At 39.2% G+C, this 25,025-nt stretch overlaps 1 protein-coding gene across 1 annotated transcript; it reads left to right on the forward strand.

Moving 5' to 3' along the window:
* The first annotated feature begins 1,510 nt into the window (after positions 1 to 1,510).
* Positions 1,511 to 23,538, forward strand: LOC133979381 (anoctamin-9-like). The gene is made up of 23 exons (XM_062417897.1): positions 1,511 to 1,528; positions 7,349 to 7,474; positions 7,553 to 7,692; positions 9,955 to 10,004; positions 10,153 to 10,211; positions 10,892 to 10,971; positions 12,824 to 12,958; positions 13,289 to 13,382; positions 15,125 to 15,185; positions 15,271 to 15,353; positions 15,581 to 15,685; positions 16,282 to 16,446; positions 17,265 to 17,301; positions 17,473 to 17,584; positions 19,452 to 19,506; positions 19,605 to 19,702; positions 19,878 to 20,047; positions 20,460 to 20,612; positions 21,132 to 21,285; positions 21,391 to 21,513; positions 21,622 to 21,715; positions 21,826 to 21,938; positions 23,505 to 23,538. The coding sequence occupies exons 1-23, from the start codon at positions 1,511 to 1,513 to the stop codon at positions 23,536 to 23,538; spliced, it is 2,259 nt and encodes a 752-aa protein (XP_062273881.1).
* Positions 23,539 to 25,025: the final 1,487 nt, after the last annotated feature.

Raw genomic sequence — 25,025 nt, forward strand, 5'->3', positions numbered from 1 at the left:
AAATATAAAGGTTTTCTCTTCAGGTCAGGGTGTCACAGACAACAAACCATTTATTTTGGTTGTAAAGTGAAAGTTTATGTCTAGGTTACTTTTAAACTTTTGCTTCACCAGCATATATCTCATCATTGAAATACAGTCACTTAATGACCCCGATTCTGGATTACAGCTGTTAAATCACAAAGTTACATTTATAGAGTTGGTGTTGGATAGACATTCAATAAACTTCAAAAATTGAATAGAAGACTCAAAGGTTAAATTTGTACAAATAAAACCAACTAGATTTTATTACTAATGATCAAGCATTACTGACTGCAGCAGATGGAGTTAAGACTCTGCACTGTGATAGAATAATGTTTGATATTTACCAATATTATCATTCATGACTATTTGTAGGATGTATGAAGTCCATTTTGTACACTTTGGTGATTCCATGTTGATCTGCTTACATCATTCAGAGTGGGGACTGTCCTCAGGATGTTTTTTTTCTTTTTTCCTTCCTTTTTTTCTTTTTGCTTCCTGTAGCCTCATCTACTGTGGAACCAACCAGCATTATATTAAATCAATGAGTGATCCAAATCCTGGCTTGAAGTCAGCTGCGGATGTTACAGCTGCATGGCTTAAACCCCAGGAAACATCAGGACAACTACAGTATATGAATCATCCGCTGTAGGTCAGTTCAGCCACAAGAGGGCAGTGAAGCTCCATCTACGTAGCATCAATTACCCGGCATCCTGAGATCCACAAAAGTCATATATATATAGACATATATTCTGGAATAAGACTTCAAACTGTAAACTGCAATGTGAGGATACTAAGTTAGATAATGTGTAGATATAATGCCATTGATTAAATGTATGAGTCATAGTTAGGCAGAGTTTACAGAGGACAAAAGTAGGTTTGGAAGTCCTGCTTGTATGTGAGGTCAGGATGCTCAGTCTGAGGTTGGAGGGAAGAGAAGAGTCCACATGGCTGCTCTGTAACCTCTGTGATTAAACTGGATGAAACGTTGAAGCTCAACGAATCAATATCAATCCGCGACCCGACCCCGGATAAGCGGTTGAAGGTTGATGGATGGATGGATGGATATAGAATAAACTTAAATGTAGCTGAAATGAACTCTGTAGATGACCATGTAATCAATATTATCAGTGTCAGTTTTGGTTGAAAATCCGACGTTTATTCAATGTTAAACATAACGAGCGCTTTCAATTTGGTCTCAGTGTCAGGTGTCATACATAGATTGAAACAATCAACAAATTCAATCTGATTTTCTTATCTGGTTACCTCTCTGCATAAACAGGCGCACACTCACCTGTTGATAGCTGGCGCTCAGAAATGCGGAAACGACGTTCTATGCATAGTTATACAGAGAGAAATGTATTGTGAAGAGCGACTGGATCATTTTAAGCAATCATGAGGACGGACAGCTGGAGGGATGTACATGTGTTTTTCTAGTGGATGTAGTTAGTTGTCACACTTCAACAACAGCAACACCGGGACAACTTCTAACATGTATAAGACAGTGGAGGTAAGAAGTGTTGTATCTCCTCTGCAGTGAACCGTGTTGTTTACTGTCTCATGCCAACTAATGTTTCAGTTTCCAAGTAGGTCTACTTTACTGGACTATTCCCAGTTTAAACTAACTACACTGGTGTAGTACACAAATGCAGGTACGTTTATAAATGCGTAAGGGAGACTGGGGATGGTTTTGTCTCAGCACCTATAACTTGCGGAATTTTGTGATGGAGCACTCGAATTTCAACACAGATTACCTTCACTTGTATACTACAAAAAGCAATGTTTTCAACTTTTCCCACTATATCATCGAATTCAATATTTTGTCAAATACAAGGAATGCCATTGTTACTATACTTATCTGAATCTGTGTGTGTGTTATCTAATCAGAGTAATTAGTGTTGCAGTGGAACCGATACAGACAGAACTAACCAATTCCTATTTAGGACACACTAATGTGCACCTGTCAGATGCTCAGTGGGCCTACCCAGTGTGGAGTGGGTCAATAGCACAAGTCTGCTGCCTCAATCAAGTAACCAGTCAATATCTCAACTTGCTGTGCATTGAAGATTTTTTGACTGTTGTGATAGCCCACACTATCACACTTAATTATGGCTGAGTTAATGATTGTACTATACACGCTGGCAGCTTTCTCGAACCTTGTTCTCTGAGGTTTCGCCTATTTCTTGCAGTGCTCATTGTCACATGCCAGACAGAGTAGTCTTAGGTGATTGACCTCACTGACTTTCCCTGCCTCACATCGTTTGATCAATCAATCAATCAATCAATCAATCTTTATTTGTATAGCGCCAAATCACAACAAAGTTATCTCAAGGCACTTTACACATAGAGCAGGTTCTAAACCGTACTCTTCAAGTTTTAATTTTAAAGAGACCCAACATTCCCACATGAGCAAGCATTTAGCGACAATGGCAAGAAAAAACTCCCTTTTAACAGGAAGAAACCTCAGGCAGAACCAGGCTCAAAGTGGGCGGCCATCTGCCTCGACCGGTTGGGGTAGAGGGGAGTGAGAGGAAGAATAGGAGAGAGAGAAAGTAGCACATTGAAAATAAACATTGAAGCTAGAAGGTCCGGGACTGGAATCTGTCATCCGGACGTCTACAGGCCCAGATTGCCTGTGAGATGAGAAAGCACAGACAACTCCGGGGAAGAAGTGTAGGTTACTGAATGCATTAATAGTACATGAATGTTATTGGATATAGATGGATGGATAGAGAGAGAGAGAGGAGGAGAGAGGAGCTCAGTGCATCATGGAGGTAGGAGTCCCCCGGCAGTCTAAGCCTATAGCAGCATAAACTAGGAGCTTGCTAACTATAAGCTCTATCAAAAAGGAAAGTTTTAAGCCTACTCTTAAAAGTAGAGAGGGTGTCTGCCCTCCGGACCGAATCTGGGAGATGGTTCCACAGGAGAGGGGCCTGAAAACTGAAGGCTCTGCCTCCCATTCTACTTTTAGAGATACTAGGTACCACAAGTAGGCCTGCGTTCTGGGAGCGCAGTGTTCTGGTAGGTACATAAGGTACTATGAGCTCTTTAAGGTATGATGGAGCCTGACCAGTAAGAGCTTTAAAAGTGAGGAGAAGGATTTTAAATTCTATTCTTGATTTTATGGGAAGCCAATGCAGTGAAGCTAAAATAGGAGTAATGTGATCTCTCTTTCTAGTTTTTGTCAGAGCGCGTGCAGCTGCATTCTGGACCAGTTGGAGAGTCTTTAGAGACTTGTTAGGGCAGCCTGATAATAATGAATTACAATAATCCAGCCTAGAAGTAACAAATGATGCAGCCTTAAGTACATGTGCAGACACATGCCTATGCGTTTTCCTCTCACACTGTCTGGGCATACTGACAAAAGGGAGTAGGATAGAGCAAAATCTGTGACTTGTGATTACAGGGATGGTTGTAACACTTTCTTTAAAGGTGTTTCAACCATCCCACCCCCTGTCAGCCATTGTTAAGTTAGTTGTAGCAACATAGTGGTTTGAAGTAAGCATAGATCAAATGTTTTACTGAGCTAAGGACCTGAATACTTCTTCCACCACTTGTTCATTATGAGAGGCTAGTTAGTCCATGGTTGTATTTTTACGTGTTAAAACTGTTAGAATCCAGCAGAATATTTAGTCTCATTAAAAGATAAAAAATTACCAGACTAAATAATGATCATGAGTCAGTTCAGTGGTAGTATAAAAGTCATCGTCATCAAATATGTTTGCAAAATGTGATCTTGCATCACACTAAGTAATAAATAAACAAGTAATGAATAACAACCAGCAAATGCAGAATAAATAGTTTTTTTCTTTCTTTTGTTTGATTCTTTCCCTAAAGAACAAAATCCATTAATTCATATTCAACAAGTATCAAAGTCACAATAACACAAACAAAAACACAAATATATAAATGTCATTCAGCATTAACACAAAAGGAAAATATATAAATGATGGACAAAACACAAAAGAAGTAAGGTAGGAATCAAAAGTAGTAATCCTACAGAGGACCCAACACTTAGTAAGTAAGAGTTTCCTTAAATCATACATAACTTTTTATAAAACAAATTGGTGCACTTGTATCATGAAATGTCTTACTTTCCATCTGGGATAAACAAAAAGTAACTATGTCAAGTCATATTGTCTCCCAGCAGTCAGTTTTCTTTCATCACAGTAGTCTAATGCATATGATTTATTATTCTAAGCTGTTACCTACCAGGTAAGCTGCATCAAACCTGTACAACTTCACTGTAAAGTCAACTCAATATCTCCACATTAAATCAATACCAAATAAGCCAATACATATTATGTAAGTGGGATGGGCTGCACTTATATAGCCCTTTTACACTGCACGCCCTCATTTAACCTTTCTCTCTCTCTCTCTCTCTCTCTCACACACACACACACACACACACACGAGATCAAGATCAATTTGAAGTTCAGTATCTTGTCCAAGCACACTTCCACATGTGGACTGGAGGAATGGATTAGTTGCCTTGAAAGCTCCTTCTATGGCCTCCCTGCTGTCTTATTCGCACAAAAATGCAAATGCGAAGACGTATCGGAGGTATGAGCTCATCAACATTATGTTCTGTCCTCTCATGGGGTTGTCAGGTTTGCTCAGTGTAGGAACTCCTGCATGTTTTAACAAGTGTTTTCTGAATAAAACCCAAAAGCTGCCAAAGTCTGGAACTGACTGAAACACTTGCTCTGAGTTTTACTCAGCACAGGTGTAAACCTGCTTCATCAGTCAGAACCCAGTTGACTCATCGCATGAATGAGTGACTAGCTCGTAAACCTCCGTGATACAACATGTAGGGTAAATAAGATAAGCTTTGTAGTGGGTCCAAGAATATTTTTATCTCAGGTTTTGCCAGAATTCAGTCTGTGTTAAACTAGGCTGGTTGACTACTGAGGTTACTGGTTTACTGTCCAAATATCATACGTTTATAACATCTAACGGCGAATGAGGCTGTTGAAGCTAATTGTCATCAGTTGCAAAACCGTTCATGCAATTTTAGACTTGAAGACCGGTTTACCAGTTTCATCATGAAGAGTACTACTTCTTAAAACATGTCTGGAGGGAATCTTTAAGCAGCTTTCAAGATAAACACTCACTATGTGCCTTTGCTCTGACACAATTAATCAGTTAATGATTCACAGAAACTGTATCTGCATCAATTTTGATGATGAATTAATTGAATGTAACAAATTTCACTCAAGTCAGGCATTTTATTGCTTGACCATTGACCAGTCATAAATGAATTACAGGCATTGGTAATATGAAACCTTCAGGGTAATATAATGAAACAACTTGCCATAAAGTATACCTGTGTGTATTGTTTTATCTCTAACCTGTGTGTGTGTGTGTGTGTGTGTGTGTGTGTGTGTGTGTGTGTGTGTGTGTGTGTGTGTGTGTGTGTGTGTGTGTGTGTGTGTGTGTGTGTGTGTGTGTGTGTGTGTGATAAAGGAAAACATTGAGCTGGGGGAGAGAAGGAAGGATGACAACCACACACAGCCTCTTCTTCCTCCCACGGTAAGAGTCCTCCAGGTTCTGCATGACTTCATCTGTCAGCTTTGTATCAAATCATGCAAACAAGTGGAATATCTGCACATCCCTGCAAACATATGAAATTCTGCCCTAATAATAACCCCTAGGTGACATGGGAGGTGGAAGCCGCTATTACTAGGAAAAAAAGCAATCATCAAATAGGAGAAAGTTGAAGGACAGATGTCTAATAGGAACACTAAGGGTCTTTGGAAAGGTATGAAAGCAATTACTGGCTATGGGACCAGTAATTCTAGTGTCGCTGGTTCAGCAATAGATGTAATCTAACCAGTTCTTTGCCAGGTTTATTGAATTAGATTTTTTCTGCTTCTCCTGAAAGCATCCTTTACTGTACATGCTGCATAACATCTATAACCATCTGGAAACTACAGCTAGTTCTGTTAGGATTATGTTTTTAGATTTTTTTAGTGCTTTTTAAATACATTTTAAATTACATAAAACAACTACGGCTTGGATATTATCCTCAGTATGTCACACTTGATAACAAACATTATTTTAACCAACACAGGAGCTCCACAGGGTACAGTTTTATCTCCTTTTTTATTCACACTTCATGCCACTGACCATGGGCACAGTCAGGCATCATGTCTACTTCAGATGTAGTTTTCAGATGACACCGCTATGGTGGGTCTGCTTACTCAAGGTAATGACCCCACCTACAAAAGGAGAGGTTGAATCGTTCATCAGCTGGTGTGGTCTACTTCTCAGGGCGATTCAAACATATTGGATGAGACTTGTATTGTAATATTGTTTGTTTTCCTCCATATACACCAATATGACCAAATCTATATGGGACATCTAAACAAACTCCCACACCTAACAATTGTTGAACCTGTCATTCCAAAGCCAAGATACCAGACTGCTGTTTTACTGGCCTCCAGTCGCCTGGCAGGGGTCTCCAGTAGATGTTGGATCTTGGCTACAGGAATTTGTTCCCACTCAGCCACAAGATCTTTAGTGAGGTCAAGCTCTGATGTTGGGTGATAAGGCCTGACTACTTGTTAGCATTCCAATTCATTCCACAGTTGTTGGACGGGTTGGGGTCGTGGCTTTGTTCAGGCTTGTCAAGTTTTTCCACACCAAACTGTGGGAAACATTTACTTTAATGAAGGTATCTAGTCAAAAAACAACCTCCAACTAAAAGTGCTCAGTAGATAGTGTCCATATCCTTGTTTATATGTAAATATATGTACACACAGCGTATTACAATGTGACCATTACCTCCAAATGAAAAGAGGTTCATCAACTCCTTTCTGATGATAACAACACAAACAAAACATATAGTTTCACTAAGCTGGGATTTATTATAGAACCACTACTCTGTTGGATTGGAAGTGATCCCTCCTTTGTTGCTCCTCTTGAGGTTTTTTCCATATTTTCCCCATTAAAAGGTGTTTTTTTTAATGGGTTTTTCATATTCAAATTGAGGGTCTAATGGTAGGAGATGTTTTATTGTTGTACAGATTGTAAAAGCTATTTCAGATATTGGGTTATTACATCTTGTGCTACACCACAAAGTTTAGTTACCCAAGTGTGTAGTCCAGGTTTGACCCAGACTGTGAGTCTGCACTGGTCTGAAAGATAAAGCCATCACAATTTCATCATTATTTATTTTAGAATGAATGACTTTATTTTTGAGCTTCTTAATAACAAGTATGAAAGAAGATGACTGAGATCTGCAAAAGTCACATCAGTTTTGATTTCTTTCTTGTGTGTTCCTGTCTTAAGTCTCCATTCTCACTGGATGTATCTTGTCTTTAAACAGGCCACCCAAAGGACATTTGACTATGTACTGGTGGCTGACAAAGCTGATGATGATGATGATGACATAAGGGTTCGGAAGCAGAAAGCCTTCATCCAGGTCCTAGAAAAGAAAAATATTGAAGTCACTGTGAGTTTCATTCCTTCACCTTTCCAAAGCACTTCCCAAGTACTTGTCCTACTCACACTTGTCTTGTTTGTTTGTTAGACAATCGAAAATGATGACAAGCTGTTTTTCGGCCTACGTGCACCCAGGGAAATATTTGAAGACTACACGTACCTGCTCAAAGTCTCTGATTCCTGTAACTGCTGTGGAGATGAAAAGAGTAATATCACTCAAGCTACAAGGTGCCTCAAACACACAAATACCCACATATTTACACAACTGTCACCACTACACACAATGGGGAAAAGGTGGTTCCAGAAAATTCTGGTCTGACAAATATGTGCTGTTTCCAGCAAATGCTACAGTTACATAACTGCATTTCATTTCATATTAAGTACATTTCTTTTAATCTCACCTTTGTACACATTGTGTGTGAGTGAGAAAGACGAACAGAAAGAAAAAATTAATACAAATGCAAATTGCACATAAAACACAGATCTATTGGCTATGTGGCAACAGAATTTTAAGCTCAGTGGTTGAACGCTTCTTATAGCAATGATCAGGGACATGATTGTGTTATCGACAAACACAGTTTCTTATTGTTGAAACTAACGATTAATGTCTGGCCAACTGGGTTTGGGAGTAGGACTTTAGCCAATACATGTCAAGTCAATTTTGATTATATAATGCCAAATCACAGGTTATTTCTAGGCACTTTCACATAGAGCAGGTCTAGACTGTACTCTTTAATTTACAGAGACCCAACATTACCCCCATGAGCAGCAATTGATGCCAAAACTTCCCTTTAATGAGAAGAAACCTGAAGCATAATCGCCCTAGGTGGGCGACCATCTGTCTTGACAGGTTGGGTTAAGATACAAAGAAGGAAGGAGAGAGGAGAGAGAGACACAGAGAAGCACAATAGCAACAATAACAACACAATTATAACAATAGAAAAAACGTAATAATAATAATAATAATAATAATAGAAATATGTCTAATAATAGCTGCAGCAGTGGGCATTATGCTGGACAGCAGGCATTCCACAGCCAAAGGTCACCTGCGAAATGACAAAGCTCAAAACTCTGGGGAAGAAGTCAAGTTAGTAACATGCATTAATGGTACCTGAATGTGAACAGAGACAGAGGGGAAGGGAGGAGCTCAGTGTATCATGGGAAACCCCAGGCAGTCTAGGCCTATAGCAGCATAACTAGGGGCTGGTCCAGCGTAAGCCTGGTCAGCCCTAATTATAAGCTTCGTCAATGCCAATTATATGTTCCATTCTCTGTAATAGGATGTGATGGTCAATGGTGTCAAATTCAGCACTAAGATCTAAAAAGACAAGTAAAGAGAGAGGCCCTTTAGGTGGTAACTTTTACCAGTACAGTCTGTACTGATGGGCTCTAAATCCTGATGAAAAATCCTCAAATAAACTAATTTTATGATTGGCAACTACTTTCTCAAGGATCTTAGAGAGAAAGGGAAGGTTAGATATAGATTTATAGTTGGCTAAAATGCCTAAATCTAGAATATGCTTTTTAAGAAGAGGTTTCATTCCAGCCACTTTCAGACATTGATCATATTTAGTAAAGAAGTGCTAACTAAGGGTAAGACTTCCTTAAGTAGCCTAGTTGGGATGGCTTCTAAGAGACAGGTTGATTGTTTAGATTTAAAATATTATTGGAGTTAGTTCAGGAAGGTCTATTGGAGAAAAACTGTCCAATTCCAAAACCCCTGACCATTAATGTGCGCCCAGGATGGATCCATGCTTTCATGTTGTTTACAACAAATTCTGACCCGAACATCTGAATATCAAATTACTTTGTGCAAAATCGTGCAAATTGCAGCCTCAGTTTCCTGTTATTAGCTGGTAGGAGTGGCACCCGGTGTTGTCGGTGTCTTCTGTTGAAGCCCATCTGCTTCAAGGTTTGACATGCTTTGTGTTCTGATATAGTCTTCTGCATACCTTGGTTTTAATGAGTGGTTATTTGAGTTACTGTTGGTTTTCTATCATCTCAAACCAGTCTGGCCATTCTCCTCTGACCTCTGGCATCAACAAGGCATTTTCGCCCAGAGAACTTTCGCTCACTGGATATTTTCTCTTTTTTGGACCATTCTCTGTAAAACGCTAGAGATGGTTGTAAATGAAAAATCCCAGTAGATCAGCAGTTTCTGAAATACCAGCCCATCTGACACCAACAACTATGCCATGTTTAAAGTCACTTTAATAAACATTCTTCCCCATTCTTATGCTCGGTTTGAACTTCAGCAGGTTGTCTTGACCATGTCTACATGCCTAAATGCATTGAGTTGCTAGATATTTAAGTACACAAGCAGTTGAACAGGTGTACCTAATAAAGTGGCCGGTGAGTGTATGCCATATACCAACACCTCAAAAGTTAAAAATACACAGCTAATATGAACCTACTCAGTTTGACCTTTATAATCCAGTCCTGCACATAGACTTTCTTCACTATGTCTGAACCTTGCATTGTTTCTTTCAGGATCCGAATTGTCGATTTAATTCTTAGAAATACCTTCATCAACACAGGAGGTGAGTGTGATTAATAAGGAGGTAATCTGTGACAGCAACAAGTAGGACTTAACTATAACAATGTAACATCGCAAATAAATGTGGAACATATTGTATCATTAAAAAACAGCATCTTTTAATGTTGTAATGTTGTGTTTTATTCTGTCAGAGAACCTGCATAAACTGATGGAGAAGGGTGTGTTTGACACCAAGTTCTGCCTCCATGAGGTGAGAAAATCTTTCACTCATCTGATTAAACTACTGCTGTTGTTATTCCATACTGTCATCTTTAAACATCTATAAAAACTATATGATGAGTCCGAAGCAGCTTCAGAGTCTGTGTGAATACATCTGTTGTTGAAATGCAGCATCAGAACTTGGACTTACTTGGTGTAAAGTAAAGCTGGACATATGAAGTGGAAAAGACTATGGTAACCACTGAAAATTACAGAAACATCTCATCAATTAATTTTTACTCTGTAGCAGCAGCAGCAGAATAATTCATGGAAAACATAATCCAATCCAATCCAACTTTATTTGTAAAGCACTTTAAAACAACCACAGTTGACCAAAGTGCTGTACAGAGAAAAAATAAATCACTTCTGTCTTTTTTTCATTAAAATTAAAAAAGTTAAGAGCCATCCAGGTCTTTATGTCGTCAAGGCAACAGTGTGACAGAGTATGCTTCATTCTTTTTAAGAGGCACATAAATCTGACTGCGGTCCGCATAGTATGGAACCAAGCGGGAGCAAATAGAGAGAGAAGAGAAGAGGGCCTAGAACTGAGCCCTGTGGGACCCCACACAAGATACACACACACACACACGCACACACACACACACACATATATATATATGTGTGTGTGTAAAACCTGATGTCTTTATGTTGATTTTCCCTCATGATTTCCAGGAGACAGAGCAGAAGAACCTGACCGAGAAGTGGGCTCGATGGTCGGCTCTGTTTAAACATCAGCCATTCAGTGATGTCAAGTCAGTCCACCTGTCTGTCTGTACATCTGTCTGTCTGTACATCTGTATGTCTGTCGCTGTTGATGTCAGCATAATGGATTAAGGAAAACCAGTGGCATTTATTTTGTCAAATGTCAAAAATGAAGGACGGTTCATGTAGTTTGAAAACTATAATTTGAAAATGCATAATAATAATTATAAAAAACTGTTGAAATTGTTTTAGCTTGAAGTATTTGTATTGTAGTGTATGTTCAATAGCTATAAAAGCACTCCTTGGACTTTTTCACATTTTTATTGTTTTATCACATGCACAGTAATGACAGGTTTCTAGAACTGATTAACAGAAACTTGGTCAGAGTGGATAATCAGTCTCTACCTTGTGACCTGCATTAAGATACCATGTGAAGCTACTGACCACATTAATGCTACTAGTGCAATCAGAGCCCATGAGCCCCGCCGTTCTGTAATGTGACATTTTTATCAAACAGCCCCCACTGCTGCACACAGGGCTGAGCAGCTTGCTTGTTTATTCAAAGCTTATTAATATTAAATGTGTCCCATACACCTGAGTGTTTGAGGGTTGTTCATTTGTGCTAGAAAGATGTCCAGCACAGTCTTTCTGTCACTTGCCCATGTTCTAAATTTGATTGCCCTCTCTCTCTGTTTTTTTTCTTTTGTCTTTTTCAAAATGAGTCGGTAAACCTACAAAAAGTCCAACTTTTAACGTTATCATACGGACTCATAAGAGAGTTGTCCCTTCCTCTCTCTTATGGCAGGGTTGTACAGCTCTGATCATGATATGCAGTCTCAGAGCCCAGAAGCCCCGCCGTTACAGGGCGGAATGCTGAATGCTTTTCTCATTCAGAGTTTAAGTTTATTATTATTAATTGTGCTGCAAGCAATTGCATCAAATTTGACACAGCACTCCCTTTGTTCCCTTGCAATGCACCCACCAAGTGTGGAGTCAATCAGGTGAATGGTTCAAGAGATACATGAAGGACATACATACACACAGATAGATTCCTTCCTGTAGTAGCAATTCCACTTATCTGTTGGTGGGAGGAATGCACCAAGATACAAGCATAGCAATGTGCCAATAAATGCAGTTAAGAAGACTACAAGCCAATAAACCTGGACATAAACAATGCAGCTTTAAAACTTAGAAGAAAAATCTGCTTAACAAATGTTTCAGATGAAGGAAATGCATTCAGTACATTTGTTAGACCTCAAAGATACGCAAAGGAAGGTTTTGGTGAGAAATACAGACTTTAAATTTAAACATTTTGTTTGTTTACAAGAAAACTCCTCTGAGAACCTTTAAATATGTATACAAATCACAAAACGAAATATGGCATTATCCCTGTCAAGCCAATATTTAGCAAAGGAAGCTTGGGCAGCAGTTACAGAATTGAGTTGATGCAAATAGGTTTGTATAAGTTTTCCAAATCTCAACTCTAATTGACCCAAACTTATTTTGCAAAGTGCAACAAATTGTGGATTGAGGATTAGACTCTGATTTAGACTAGACTGTGGCCACATAGATCCGTATTATTGTCTTAGTGAGACCAAGTTAGAGTCCAGTGCATCAACATTGTTGTTTTAAAGCCAGTTTTGTTTGGTAGGTTATTGTGCTGACAGTCCGGCATTAAAGTTACCTGGCTAGAACCAAAAATAAATGTTGCAGTTACTTGTGACCAATTCATGTGACCTGACATTTACTTTTTAATCACTTTGTCTTGGATTTGTCTGAGATGTTGCTTTGTCTTAATGATATAATTTGTAATCCAAACAAATTATGAAAAGTTTAAGTTAGATGAATGTTTCTTAAAGAGACTGGTATGTCTATGTCTCTCTCTGTGTTTGGTCCCTCCAGGTGTTACTTTGGGGAGAAGGTGGCTCTGTACTACCTGTGGCTGAGCTGGTACACCAAGATGCTGATACCAGCTGCTGTACTGGGTATTGTACTGTTCCTGTACGGGCTGGCCTTTTTCAAGACCAGTCCTCTCATGTGAGTTTAATGTCTAAGAGATTTGTGTTAAATGGTCTACAACATGCAGAACGTGTCCTTTTATCATCATTTAGATTTTTAAACTGTAGGATTTGAGATGGTTTTGTAGCACTTGCAGCAAGCCTTTATTTGATGAGCGGAGAATTTCTTAAATAAGAATTTAGTAAAGCCATTGGAAGCCAGTCCTTCCTGTTACACATGTTTCTGTATAAAAGCACCAGCTGAATCACTGCCACAGCATGACTCTTATTAAAGACAATGACCTTTTCATTCAGTTTTCACTGCACATATTACATTCTGTGAGTATTGTCTTTTTCTGTCTGTCCTCAGTAAGGAAGTATGTGAGTCCAACATCACAATGTGTCCTCGCTGTGACAAGAGGTGTACAGTGTGGAAGCTGTCAGACACTTGCACTTATGCCAAGGTAAACTGATCTAATCTGTGTCGCTGTAGTTTACTGTTTACTTTTCTCTTGCGCAAGCTGCTTATGAGTTCAAACTAGTTGTGAATTAAAAGATAAGTTGTGGCTAAATATTCCCACCTACCAGCTATTAGGTAAAAAATATAACAATCACATTATGAGTTTGTATGATTAAGCTTAATATTTGGGATAAACTGTATTTATAGACCCCGCTCCCACATGATAATAACTTAAACATAGCCTATATCTCTCATTTTATATTATTGTACTGTATTTTCTACTGTACTGTTTTGCTTTTTAACTATTTTTACAGTATTTATGTATTTTAAATCATATGGTTTATTGAGGTGGTATCCTATATTGTCAGTTGTCTTGTTTAGTGTTGGGAGTTGGGGGTGAAACCAAACCAAAGGTTGATAAAGTTTTAATTTTAGTTCAGGTCTTCCTCCTAAATCAGTATCACTTCACTTAAGGCTATTTGCAGGTAATGTTAGGGCTAGGGCAAAAATTAGCAGTATGTACACTACCACCTGTTTGCTATAATTGGGTTAAATGCATTATTTTTAGGAACATGCATGTACATTTTGACAGAGACAAGACATACTGTGTGTTTATAATGGGCTTTATTGTTGCATGTTTCTGAATTCATTTGCAGTTGAACCTTAGCTAAGCCCTGCATACTTCTGCTACATCTGTCTAGCTGTTGGTGTTAGCATGGCACAAATTAGTTTAGCAAGTTTACTGCGATAACAACGGCAGATTTATCATTTGTTTTTTTAGTAATTTTTGAACAATGGGTCTTTGGTGACATTTGTAGCTGCCAACTGTTGATTTAGCTGAAATAGTCAGTACAAGATTTTATCACTATGTTCCCACATTACTTAGACTTTTTTTTCTTCTCCAAAATTAGGCCCTTATGTTCCCACAGGGTTAGGGTTATATTTTACAACTGCATCCATTACATTCACCCCCCGAACATGTTCCCCACACTCGTCCGGGTCTACGGCACCCAGTGTCACATGTGAATCTTTTCGGCCCAAGTGGGAAACAAACCCCAGTCTCCAGCATGATAGTCAGGCATCAGCAGATTGGATAGAACTTCAACATTTAAATGTTTTAAATTTGTGAAATTTGAAAATTCGGCTCCATAAGTCCCTGGTTATGCCAATGCTTAAAGCCCGTGCGCTGTGCTGTATCAGATGGATTGGTCAACCCAATGAGGAGAAAAGCCTGGTCTACTTGATCTTGCGAGCGCAAAAAGATGGCCCAATCAGGACAGCGTTGTGCCCGCCCCAGTGCTGAATTTGTAAATCATTGCTCATGAGGGACTTTCACTCGTAGCCTCACAGAGGTACCAGGAAACCCCACATGTCTGTGGGACGGAGGCTGTGGGAACATAGGGTCTAAATTTTAATAATCTCTCTCTTAGAAACGTGGGAACATAGGGCTGTGGGAACAAAGGTGCTGTGGGAACATAGGGCTGTGGGAACAAAGGTGCTGTGGGAACATAGGGCTGTGGGAATATAGACACGCTCCCGGTGAGCTAAGATTAGACAATGGTTGTTCAGGGAAGAGGTTGAGTGAACAGCTAATTAATTACATTACCACAAACCAACTAACACAAGCCAGCCTTCGTACTTTGTTCCACACACAACTGCTGCATTTGTTTCTTATAACTGAAATATAAGAGTCACCTAAAGACTCTATGTTGCTCCTACGTGCAATGCTGATTTTTGTCCACACAGGTCAGCCATCTGTTTGACAATGAGGGAACTGTGTTTTTTGCTATGTTTATGGCAATCTGGGGTAAGTCTGTGATCTGATCTGATCATTTCTGATCTGATGTTCCCTCTGATGGGCTCTCTTTGATTTGTCCTCTCTGTGTTCACAGCTACTCTGTTCCTGGAGTTGTGGAAGAGAACCAGGGCCAAATATGTTTCCAAGTGGAAGGTGTATGACTGGTGTGAAGAGGAGGTACTGCTTTTCTGTACTGTGTCACGCTTTGACTAAAGAGGAATCTGCATTCTGAAAGTAAAACTAATGTGAGACAGTTTGCTCAATAATTGAAGTTACTTTCTTATAGCAGTTCACTCTGCAAGACACAAGATACACAATTTCTAGACACAAAATTCCTTGTAGGCTAATAGAACGTGATGTATGAGTTGAGTGGTGAATCTCTGTCTGTGTGTGTGTGTTTACAGGAAGAACTGATTCTGGAAATAATGAGTAATCCAGACTGTCAAGCCAACGAGTTCAGACACTCGTACTTCCGCAGCATTTTGGTCCTCATACTGGTTACACTCATGGTAAAGATGCTATACACACACTCACACTCACACTCTCTCTCTATCACACACACACACACACACACACACACACACACACACACACACACACACACACACACACACGCACACGCACACGCACACACACAGCATCTACATTTATACCAGTTTATTGCAACTTGAATCTTATGTTCATATACTTTCGGCCATTATTCCTGTCTGTAATATTAACATTGTACTCAGCGGGTTAATGGTTGAGATCAGGAAACACAGTGACATCACTAGAAGGAAGTCTGATGTGGGAAAGAACAGGAGCAGTTTGAAGATCAGACAGGCTTTAAACAACTCCAGATTAACGTGTATGAAAGAGAAAACTAAAACAGTTGACCATGGATATATTAAGAAAATTGGACATCATGTGCTAAAACTGTGCCCCCTTCATCCCCATAAAAGTTCCTTAATTAATTAATCTTCCAGGAGTGACATAATGTCAGTCAGTTTCACAATCTCAGATTCTTGCTGATTCAAAAAAAGATTCAAATTGTGTGGAAAGAAAATACAGTAAAAAGATTAACAGAGGCTGTGTCACGTAACATCTTGGTGTGTCTGCGTTCCAGCTGATGCTGATCATCGGTCTCGCTCATGCCCTGGTGGTGTTTCGAGTGGTGGCGGCACCCTTATTGTCTGAGGGCAAATCGGAGTTTATCAAAGACCATGCCAACACTGTGGCTTTGATACTGGGAGCTATCCTGCACTACGTCACCATTCAGATCATGACCCGGGTAAGTTTTCTTCACCTGTGAACCCACCAAAGAGCCTCAGATCCACAACCTGGACCCTTTATTACACCCAACCACACTCTCAAGTGTAGTTTGCGGGTACACACAGCCTGAAAGTGCCACCCCAAATCACATGAACTCCAACCTCCAACCCACGACCTGAACCCAGAGAGAAACAAATGTAATGGCAGAAATACACTGAGTTGTATCAACACTGAGCTGAGAACTTACTGTAGGCTAAACTTAATGCAGGCCTTTATGTCACAGGAATGCATAGTGAAAAAAAAGAAAAGAAAACAAGTCTCTGCTTGGTTGCTTGAAGAAACAAATCATCAAGGAAGCACATCTGGCACCCTGACAGAGCTTTACTGGAGGATTAGTTGTGCCTAGAGTCCTAGAGTTGAGGAGTCACTCCAATATGGCCACAAAAGAGTGTAAAGAGTGTAAAGTCACCTGGCCAGAAAATCCATAATAAAGATCTCTGTATTGTGCAGTCTATCAGGTATTCTAGCACTTTAAAATTGTTCACATTCTTGGATAGGGTCAGGTGATGGCATGATGAAGGAAAGTGGGATTCGTCATGGCATCATGGTGCTGTTGGACCATCAGACTCCATAGCTTGTTTGACTTTTACCTCACTGCCTTGTGCATAAGCACACAATGCATTTCCAATTGCAATTGTGAAGACAATGCATTTGTCTTCACAATTTGACCTGAGAAAATAGAAAGAAAGCTGACCGAGGTCCTGCTCCCAAAAATCTAATATGTACAAGTAATATAAAATAGTGTGTTTGTGGGTGTCTCTCTTTATGTTCCTGTAGGTAAACAGATGGGTGTCCTTAAAGCTGTGTCAAATAGGTGAGAACTACCTTTTGAAAAAGTATAATAGAAATAAGTATAAATGTTTTTAACATGTTGTTTCCCAAAAAATGTAAAAGGATACATTTTTATTTAGTACATGTTGAAATGTATATATCCATATGCATTGCTGGGAATCTTGTTGCAAGTCTGTGTTTCGTCTGTTTGCAGAAAAGACAAATTCATTCGCTGCCACAGAGAAAAGCTTCACAATCAAAATGTTCACCTTCCAGTTCTTCACTCTCTTCTCCTCACTCTTCTATGTGGCCTTCTTCATGGGCAGGTACTGTGTGTCTGCAAAGGGGAAATTATTGATGTATATTGGTGAAGACTTTCAAATAGGAACAAGTATGAAATATTTCATAGTCTTTGGGTTCTATACCATTTCCATCTCGTCTTGGAATTTGATCTGTATCTGTATTTGGACCCTGAATGAAGACTTTACTTGAGCTTTTTTTAGCATTAGCATAGAGGTGGCCTGCAGTTTTCTCATAACAAACAAAAGTTAAATTTACTTTGAGCGTTTACAGGTGGAGTAATACTTAAAATACTTACTGTATATAGGCCTTTTTGCACTAAACACTGCAGTGTGTACAGTCCAATTGTGTCTCTGACTGAACTATGAATTAAATAATTTACACTCTAGAATTGTGTATTTTTCATTAACTAAAGATGGAGATTTTTAAGAATTTACAAAAAAATGTACTCTTTAATGTCAAAGTGAGAACAGATTTCTACAAAGTAATGTCAATTCATTAAAAATATATAATGTAAAATAAGTGATTGCATAAATATTCACCCCCTTCAAGTCAGTATTTAGTAGATGCACATGTGGCCGCAATGACAGCACTGAGTCTGTGTGCATAGGTCTCAATAGAACCCAAGGCCGTAGCCAGGATTTTTCAAATACCTAGGTCAAAAATGAGACTACAATTTATTGAGACTGTTTGGTTTAATCCATGATGTATTTATACTGCTTTCTTGCTGTGCATTTCTCAATCATGGTCATTCTTGTGGTCCAGTTCTTATCATTTCCAATTGTGCAACTTTAATCAACTCCTATTTCAGTATTCTACAACTTCCATGGTTGTATATTTAAAAATTATAACTGCAATATATTATTTTCTTTGTTTATTCTTAAAATGTGGAATGGAGCACGGCCTGCTGGGAAAGGGAGAAAAGGGCTCATCCAATGAATGAACAGTTTGCAAAATCGGGTCAAGTCCAATTCACAAATGTAGACAACATATTTCTGGCGATTTCAAGGCTTCACTCCACCGCTGGCTATAGCCGGATACTTTCGTTTTGACATGGCAGGGGAATCTTCAAGTACGTGTCACATGACGGTCCGTTGATGCAAGGATAATTGTCTCGTCGGCTATTTTCACTTCACAATTAAACAAAACTTCAAGAAAAAAATACCGAGGACATGACCTCGGTGTCCTCAATGGTAGCTAAGGCCATGATAGAACCTACTGGGGAACTCTGGGGGATCAGACGTGAACAGCGTTTTTCAAGTCCAGTCACAAATTCTCTATTGTATTAAGGTCTGGCTCTGTCTCGGCCACTCCTAGACATTGAACACCTTGTTGTCTTTAAAACATTTCTGTGTAGCTTTCGCTGTATGCTTCAGGTCATGGTCTTGCTGGAAAATAAATCTTCTTCCATGCCGCAATTCTCTTGCAGACTGAATCAGATTGTCCTCCAGGATTTCCCTAGCTATATTTTGCTGTATTCATTTTACCCTCTACCTTTACAAGCATTCCAGGTCCTGTAGCCGTGAAGCATGGTTGTGGCAGCATCATGCTGTGGGGATACTTCACGGCGTGTGGTTTCTTTGAGCAGTGTTTAGTATCCGCCAAACATAGCATCTAGTATGATGGCCAAAAAGCTCCATTTTGGTCTCATCAGACCAAAGAACCTTCTTTCAGTTGACCTAGGAGTCTCCCACATGCCTTTTTATTCTGGTAAACTCTAATCAAGATTTAATGAGTTTTCTTCAACAGTGGCTTTCTCTTTGCCACTCTCCCATAAAGTAACAGTTGTTGTATGCAGAGTCTCTCCCGCTTTTAGAATAACAACTCTATGTGCATCTTTTTACTCTCTTTGCGATGTCAAATAGATTTAAAATTCTTGTTGTCTTCTGACAGGATAAATGGCCATCCAGGAAACTATGTGCGTATAGCCGGGTGGAGACTGGAGGAGGTGAGTAGATTCAGTTACTTTTCAGGTATTCAACTTTTTTCATTTGGCACTAGTGTCTTTTTTTGTAATGCTGTTTTTCCTGCCTGTGTGTCCTTTAGTGCCACCCTAGTGGTTGTTTGACAGACCTCTTTATCCAGATGGCTATTATCATGATACTCAAACAGACTCTCAACAACATCTTTGAGTTCACTGTACCGTGAGTATGATTTTCATTCTGTTACATTGTGAGGTAATATTAAACTATCCAGAGTTGTATTCATTTTGATGCAGAAAACACAGGTGCCATGTTTTCTGAGTGCTTCTCTGCATGCTGCTTTAAATCGTCACTTTGGTACTATATGAGCTAATAAACTTTTCCATCTGTTTTTCAGCTGGCTGAAGAACTGTTTTAGCAGAAGCAATATTAAGTGCAGTCGCTGTAACGGGAATGAAGATGGACTTGACAAACCATACAACAATTACGAACTTCAGGACTGGCTGCGTAATTACCACCTGGCCCCCACTAATGCTTTCAGCCTATTTAATGAGTTCCTTGAAATGGGTAGGTCCCACAGTTAGCTATCTCACTTCAAAGTGGTTCAAACCTTTTTTTAAATCAGCAACTAACTAGTTTTAAGTTGAATTTGCTTGGTCCATTGTACCCACGCTCAAAGCCCTGACTAAGCAATGTCAGCACAGCACAGCCTAATGCCATATATAAACATATTCTGCCTCCAGCTTTTTAGATATTGCTGCTTTTTGTCTGTTTTATAGAACTTTTAACTGAATATATTTAGGCTTAGGACCTTTGGTCATACAAAATGAGTAATTTGATGGTGGGTGATGTAGTATTATAATTTTGGCACCAAGAAAAGAAAAAACTGAATGCCCAATCTTTTGTAAAATTGTCCCAAATATAAAAGCATGTGTAATATAATTTTGTTATGTTACTTACTACTGTTTCCATACTCTAGTGGTCCAGTTCAGTTTTACCACCATATTTGTGGCGGCATTCCCTCTGGCCCCTCTGCTGGCTCTCATCAACAACATCTTTGAGATCCGCCTGGACGCCATTAAGATGGTCCACTTGGAACGTCGGGTGGTTCCCAGGAAAACCAATGACATTGGTGAGCTGTGTGTATGGTTATTTTAATAAGTCAGAGTCTTGCCTTGAGAAATTGTGTGTGTTGTGGTGTGAACATGTGTGTGTCGAGAGAAGTTGGGCTATTGGTAAAATAACAAAAAAAAAAAAAATTCGTTTTTTTGATATAAATAAATAAATAGCACCACCATGTGGTCATTTTTAAAACTGCTGTTTTTATGATGCTTAGTTGCAGAATGGTTAAAATGTTGAAGCAATAAGGACTTCATTACTTGGAGTGCTTTTTTACCACTCTTACATCATAATTCTAACCAATATGAACTACAATTAGTACATACAACATTTAGACAGACAAAATGCAGTCAGTGCTCTTCCGGTTTCTCTGAAAATATGTTGCTAGCTTTTGTCACTTCCTGTCTCCTTTAAAGATAAGAGACAAGTGTTTTTTTTGTCTGCTTAATTGACAAGTTGACAATCGACTCTAGTTTTGTTGTTTCTTGTTCCACCTCCACATATGTCACCTCTACATATGTTCTGCCTGCAGGTGTATGGACAAAGGTTTTGGAGTTCATCGGTGTGTTGGCAGTGATAGCCAACGGCCTGGTCATCGGGGTCTCGTCAGACTTCATTCCACGCCTTGTCTACCGCTACTACTACGGACCCTGTGCTAATGGAATCACAAACACACAGTCAGTGGCGTTTCAGCTGTTACAGTACAAATACCCCATTAATACTGTATATAAAACACCTCAAGAGGCTGGCATGTGCCATATCCATAATTCAGCTTTTTCTCTTTTGTACAGCTGTATGGAGGGCTACATTAATGACACTCTGTCCATGGCCTACATGTCACATGAAGCAGTTGAGAAGGACTTTGGTTTTGAACAGATGAAGCTCGACAACAAAATTAACATCACAGAGTGCAGGTGGGGAGAGCAGCTTACTCTACACAGTCCAAACATACACAGAAATCACTCAGATTTGTATGAACAGGACAAAAATGTACTATAATTGTATGTCTCATGTCTGTGCAGCTATAGAGACTACAGGACCAATGAGGACTACTCTCTGACCGCTCAGTTCTGGTTGGTCTTGGCTGTGCGCTTTGCCTTCGTCATTCTGTTTGAGGTGCATTTTGGTTAGATAGATTTGGGTTAGATACTGTTGCACATTTAAATTTATATACCTATTTTGAATTGTTTTTTTCGTGTCTCTTTCATGTCGATGTTTTTCTGCAGCACGTTGTGGTGGTGTGTAAGTTTATAGCTGCCTGGTTCGTCCCGGACAATCCAATGAAGGTTAAGAATGATCGACTGTATGACAAATTGTCACGGCTGAAGAAGGAGCTACGGTACATATTGATATATTTACCTAAATCCCTGAAAATACACAATAATGCTGTGGTAACACATTCAGGAAAAAGTTAAACAATGTACCCTACCACCCAAACACGAGAAAAGAAATCGAGTGTATGCATTCCAATACAGTGAGGAATGCATACACTTGTATATCAGGGAAGCTTAAGAACCGTTAAAGATAGGGGACGCTCTTTCAAGGACAACATCATACATATTTTGGATAGGGAGGACAGATGGTGTGAAGGAGGCCATCTCCGTCGAAGTAGAGAAACCATCTCCCAACAGTGGAGGAGGTCTACAACGCCACATTTCCTCTACCTAAAATGCTTTGCTTTCATCCCTTCCCAGGAGATTTAACATTCATTCACATTATACATTAGTCATTTACATTTGGCCTGAGATGACTCCGACGACTCTAACAATGGTTGTTAAAACAGTCGGGAGCACTAACCAACTATGTGGTATCAATGGTCTTGATAACGATCACACAGAGGTTAAATACCTGGCATTCTCCACCAGTCAGTTAGAACTAAAGAAGCCCCTTGGTTGAGGGGCGAAACTTCTTTATGTATTTAAAACCAAGTCCAGTTCCCTTGAGTCAACATACCTTGGATAACCAGGTAAATGCTATTCAGAATCACAGATAATGGCAATGTCCATCAGTTGGTCCAGCACTTTGGCTCAGACTTGGGTTGGACCTCAACCTCTACCCATGTAATAATGTGGCTTCTTTACAATGACATCACAGTCTTGCAGACCCATTGTTATTTCATAATGGGAGTTGTGATGTATGGTTTGTTTTTTTCCCCTTGCAGGGAAAGGAAATGCAGAAATTCAACAGAAGTCTAACATCCTTGCTCCTGAGCTGCCCTCAGATGTGCATCATTTCACAAACCTCCACTTATAGACGTCTGAAGGGAATGATCGTGCCTTGCTTTTATAATTTATATTCCGTGTTGAGGCTGGACTGATGTCACCTCTGCCCTCAACTGCTGTACAATATTGTAGGCTTTTTTGTATGTTTTCAAGTCGTGAGATTTATCTGGAATAATATTATTGGACTTTTAATTAGTCCTACTGGCATGTCATGATCAACCATAACACTACATATATATATATTGTTGTACAGTAACTCCACGGGAATTCCACATGAATGTGATTTTTATATAATTTATATTGAAATATAAGAAAAATTATATATTTGTTATATTAATATACATTAACATGGAAGTTTTGCAAACAAATGATAATGTTGTTGTTATGGTCTGGGACCTGTTTGAAGAAGCATAATCTATGAATTATCTAGATAAGGCAGAACCTTAAAGGAATTGTTTGAGAAATGTGTGAGAAGATTGATACTACTAGTTTAAACAATTGAGTAAGCCCACAAATTAGTGCAAGTAGTCTTTAAATCTCCCATTCATAGTGCTGAACAACCTGAACAGTAAATACAGATGCATGGAGGCAAGGTTTGTCAATATCGCCAGCTACTACGACCAGAGGTTAAGCATGAAAGTTCTGTGTATCACAGAAGAACCTTAACATCTGCTGTTCCTCAGATCTGAGAGTCTGCCTCATGTCTCAAGTCTTTGAGGGGCAAGTCCAAGTGAAGTCTTTGAAGGCAAATCAGAGTCAGGTCTCAAATCTTTGTCACAGTCAAGTCTAAAGTCATTGAGGGCAAGTTTGAGTCAAGTCTCATATCTTTAGGGGCATGTCCAAGTCAAGTCACCAACTCTGATTGTATTTATGACTTGGGGGTATTCATAGTGTCATTATCGTTATTACAGTATGCTGTGAACATATTATGCTTTAATATTTTAATATACCACCAGATAGACCAAAGATACATTTCCACTTTGGAAGACTAAAAAGTTGTTGCATTAATTTAGTATTCTATGTCTGCACATTAAGTGTGGAGCTTGAGCCAGTAGTGGTTAGCCTATCTTGATTGGCTAAACTAAGGTAGGCTATCATTGGGAGTGAGGGGAAACGTTAGCCCATTTTCATATTGAGTGGATACAGAGCAACATTAGCATTCATTTGTAGTTGTGTTTCTACCATATCCTGAATTTTTTTTTTTTTTGTCTCTTTAGCAAACAGCCTGTCTGCTGTTAAGTACAGGACACAGCTAGTGTGCAGTGTATTTTAGAGCAGTTTTGCTTGCTCAAATAAAGTAGTCTCATGCAAGAAAAATTATCAAATTAACATTTTGTTTTATAAAACAAACAAGATATTTTATGTTTGTAAGTTTTAGAGCTGCAACTTTAGAGAGAGTTGGTAGGCTTATTTTTGAACTTGTGAAGAGAGTAAGGCGGGAATAAAATAAAGAATTTCACCTGTCTTTCAAGCATTTTCATAAATGACAAAACAGGTTAAGGGGGGGCAACAACAATGTGCATTAGGGAATGGCCATACCTGTGCTGTGGGAATGCAGGCCTGAGGAAAAATGAGGCCTAATTTGGAACATAAGGCTGGGGGAACAAAGGGATGTGGAAACAAAGGGCTTAATTTTGATGGGAGGAACATTTCTTAGAAATGGGGGAACATAGGGCTGTGGGAACATAGGGATGACCACGAGTAAGGCTAGCTGCTTCCTGTTTCCAGTCTTGATGCTAAGATAAGCTAATAACATCCTGGCCTTGGCACCAGCTCTGTACTTGACACTAATATGAGACGGGTATCAATCTTTTCAGCTAACTTCCAGTGTATTTTATTCTAAATTGTCTTAGAATTACTTTTAATCTGAAACATGGATTGATCTAGAACAGCTGTTCTGTGTTTTACTAAGTAAGTTATTGAGCTTCTTTTCAGCACCACACCAGGATAGGCTATCTGTACCATTTACTGATCTGTGAAACCCCTGTATTATCTTTCATACATGTGATTTTGTACTGTTAAATAAGCAACATGAGCACTATCTTATCTTCAAAAGCTTTTCAGGGGACACCTCCTGGTATTGAGTTTGCCTGTTTCTATGATCTCCTGAGACTTTAAATTGTTCATATGAAATGTGTTGTGTCTGTATGTTAGCTTTGTCCTGGGCATCAAAGTATTTGACAGTATCCAGGCGTCACTCTGTC

Source organism: Scomber scombrus, chromosome 1 (assembly GCF_963691925.1).
Source record: "Scomber scombrus chromosome 1, fScoSco1.1, whole genome shotgun sequence".
NCBI classification, from domain to species: Eukaryota; Metazoa; Chordata; class Actinopteri; order Scombriformes; family Scombridae; genus Scomber; species Scomber scombrus.